At 40.3% G+C, this 3,661-nt stretch overlaps 1 protein-coding gene across 1 annotated transcript; it reads right to left on the minus strand.

The window, feature by feature from the left end:
* Positions 1–2,782: 2,782 nt before the first annotated feature.
* LOC124462086 lies at positions 2,783–3,405 on the minus strand. Its single transcript, XM_047013469.1, has 2 exons — positions 3,369–3,405; positions 2,783–3,308 (listed from the first exon to the last, which is right to left on the minus strand). The coding sequence occupies exon 2, from the start codon at positions 3,248–3,250 to the stop codon at positions 2,798–2,800; it is 453 nt and encodes a 150-aa protein (XP_046869425.1). The 5' UTR covers positions 3,251–3,308; positions 3,369–3,405; the 3' UTR covers positions 2,783–2,797.
* Between the last annotated feature and the right edge of the window lie 256 nt (positions 3,406–3,661).

Genomic DNA, 3,661 nt, shown 5'->3' on the forward strand with positions numbered 1-3,661 from the left:
CCCTCTGGTTTATAGATGAATTTAATTCGAAACGTAATATTTTAGATCGTGCAATATGATTATTGGGAAGTTTTGTTTATCCCTGTTTACGTATTCTGTTCCAGCCTTAACCAAGTCAAAAGAGTGCCGATACAAAGTAGATGTGAAACAAGGACATGGATACTTTTGGCATAATAAACTTTGATGACAAAATTCACCAATCAACGTTTCGTTAGTAAAGCAACAATATTTTCTATTACGACAAACTATCGTTGCCAGTCAGAATAATCGGCAGACAAATGAGACTGTCGCAATTGTAACCTTTTTTTTAACATTTCAAAATATATATTGCATAAATAAAAATATAAAGCGTGTTCTAATCGCAAAACTCAAATTTGATAATCCAAAAACAAAATTTGAGGCTGTTGCATCTTTCCTTGATGATGTCCACACTCTCTGCATCCATCCAGATCTCAAGCTGTTCATTTGGACAAATATCTGTCACTATGGGGCTGCATCTTTGCGGCTCACCACGGCCCACTTCTCCGTCGTTAATATCAGCATTCTGCTGTTCCAGAAGCTCGAAAATTGCTTGGAAACACTTCTCGACCTTTGGCCATGTAACTCTGGCCGGTGTCAGATGTAGGAAGTCTATGAGACTGGTGGCCTGATATGTCTCCATGGAGCATACGTTGCCCGCCACCCAGTCCATCGTATCCTCATTGGCCGCTGCAATGTACAGCCGCCCATTGTACTCAGTGTCTGGAGTCACCCCATTGAAAATCCAAACAGCGAACATTTCTGAAATCCTTTAAAAATTCCAAAGAACTCTTCCAACAGGTCGCAAAAGTTTTTCTCACATTCTGAGGAAGATATAACCACGACAACGGCCTGTTCTCTGGGAGAATGTTAACGTACGGGGGCCGCTGACCATTTATAACATCAGGTTCCATTTCGATTTCATGTTTAACCGGGCGTGGTCGGGACTTTATTCCGCAGCCTCCCATATCGCATGCCTCCTGCATATCTCATACGAGTGGTTTTCTAGACTCTCCTCACTGGATTCGAGAACATATTGATCCTATTTTCCAAAAGACGGAATATTCAGTCACTGAATTTTGATTTTCTATTCCTAATACTTACCGTTTAGTCTCTATGCTTATTTCATGTCCTTGGGCTTTTCGTTTAACACCTCGCTTGCAATCAATAGTGGATGGCTGGACGGATCCGCCACTAGATCCCGAGGATAGCTCAATGACGGAAGATTCACTATCTTCGATACTTGAGTCTGACACCGAATTATCGACTAATGGATCGGCGAAATCCTCGCCCCAAGGGAAAATAGTATCAAGCCACAAAATTGTTGCCTTCATAGCAAGACACAACCGGCTTAATTTGTTTGTTTTTGCCTAGACCAGCAACTTCTATTAAAAGATCTGAATCGGCACACGTTACATCAGATGCAGAAATCTCCAATGTTTCCGGCTCAATATTGAGAAGGCTCTGAAGATCAGCCTTTAGCTCGTATACGGTAGCTGAGATTGGGAGCTTCGTAACCAATGGCTGGAAAGAACACTTGGTCACGATTATGAAAAGTTATATCCTCACGTTTACTAACCTTTCCGGATTGCATGATCAATTGAACCGTCAACATGTTTTCACTTTTGTTTTCTCTTTTTTGATTTTCAGAAGTAAACTTTTTGTTTTATTTTTGATGTTGACTGTATGAGTTACGAATTAGAATGATTCAAGTACTGTACCCCTTGACCAGGTCGAATTTTACAACATCCCAGGCCTTCTTGGATCTCAAAAATGTCTGAATTGCTTCCGTCCAGCTGAGAGTACTAGATATTTTCGAAAATAAACTTAGCAGTATGAAATTGCCAAATCTTTCTGTCTCTTTTTAATCAGTGAATTATTAGCATTTTCGTTAAATAGTTTGAAAAACTAGAGATTATTGAATAGAACCAAGTAAATTCGTTACTTTCTACGCAAATGTCATAAAAATTTGTTATTCTCAGTTTAATATAACCATTAATGACTGTGCCGAATCAAACTAAGATCGGGCGACTATATCATATAGCTCCCATAGGAACAATCGGTGGTAAACAGTGACTTTGATCAATATCTTCGTTATTTCCTATGCTAAGATTTTAGGCGTTCTTTCGCAAACTTTAGCCTTTTTAGATAAAACGTTTTTCCATTTTGATGGCTATAGGTAAGGAGTTACCAAAAAGTTGCAAGGGTATACAAACTTTGACGCGGTCGAAGTTGCCCCATCCCTCTGGTTTATAGATGAATTTAATTCGAAACGTAATATTTTAGATCGTGCAATATTGATTATTGGGAAGTTTTGTTTATCCCTGTTTACGTATTCCTGTTCCAGCCTTAACCAAGTCAAAGAGTGCCGATACAAAGTAGATGTGAAACAAGGACATGGATACTTTTGGCATAATAAACTTTGATGACAAAATTCACCAATCAACGTTTCGTTAGTAAAGCAACAATATTTTTCTATTACGACAAACTATCGTTGCCAGTCAGAATAATCAGCAGACAAATGAGACTGTCGAAATTGTAACCTTTTTTTTAACATTTCAAATATATATTGCATAAAGTAAAAATATAAAAGCGTGTTCTAATCGCAAAACTCAAATTTGATAATCCAAAAACAAAATTTGAGGCTGTTGCATCTTTCCTTGATGATGTCCACACTCTCTGCATCCATCCAGATCTCAAGCTGTTCATTTGGACAAATATCTGTCACTATGGGGGCTGCATCTTTGCGGCTCACCACGCCCACTTCTCCGTCGTAATATCAGCATTCTGCTGTTCCAGAAGCTCGAAAATTGCTTGGAACCACTTCTCGACCTTTGGCCGGTGTCAGGTGTAGGAAGTCTATGAGACTGGTGACCTGATATGTCTCCATGGAGCATACGTTGCCCGCCACCCAGTCCATCGTATCCTCATTGGCCGCTGCAATGTACAGCCGCCCATTGTACTCAGTGTCTGGAGTCACCTCATTGAAATCCAAACAGCGAACATTTCTGAAATCCTTAAAAATTCCAAAGAACTCTTCCAACAGGTCGCAAAAGTTTTTCTCACATTCTGAGGAAGATATAACCACGACAAACGGCCTGTTCTCTGGGAGAATGTTAACGTACGGGGGCCGCTGACCATTTATAACATCAGGTTCCATTTCGATTTCATGTTTAACCGGGCGTGGTCGGGACTTTATTCCGCAGCCTCCCATATCGCATGCCTCCTGCATATCTCCATACGAGTGGTTTTCTAGACTCTCCTCACTGGATTCGAGAACATATTTGATCCTATTTCAAAAGACGGAATATTCAGTCACTGAATTTTGATTTTCTATTCCTAATACTTACCGTTTAGTCTCTATGGTTATTTCATGTCCTTGGGCTTTTCGTTAATACCTCGCTTGCAATCAATAGTGGATGGCTGGACGGATCCGCCACTAGATCCCGAGGATAGCTCAATGACGGAAGATTCACTATCTTCGATACTTGAGTCTGACACCGAATTATCGACTAATGGATCGGCGAAATCCTCGGCCCCAAGGGAAAATAGTATCAAGCCACAAAATTGTTGCCTTCATAGCAAGACACAACCGGCTTAATTGTTTGTTTTTGCCTAGACCAGCAACACTTGGTCACGATTA

The sequence above is a fragment of the Drosophila willistoni genome, unplaced genomic scaffold (genome assembly GCF_018902025.1).
Source record: "Drosophila willistoni isolate 14030-0811.24 unplaced genomic scaffold, UCI_dwil_1.1 Seg876, whole genome shotgun sequence".
Taxonomy (NCBI): Eukaryota; Metazoa; Arthropoda; class Insecta; order Diptera; family Drosophilidae; genus Drosophila; species Drosophila willistoni.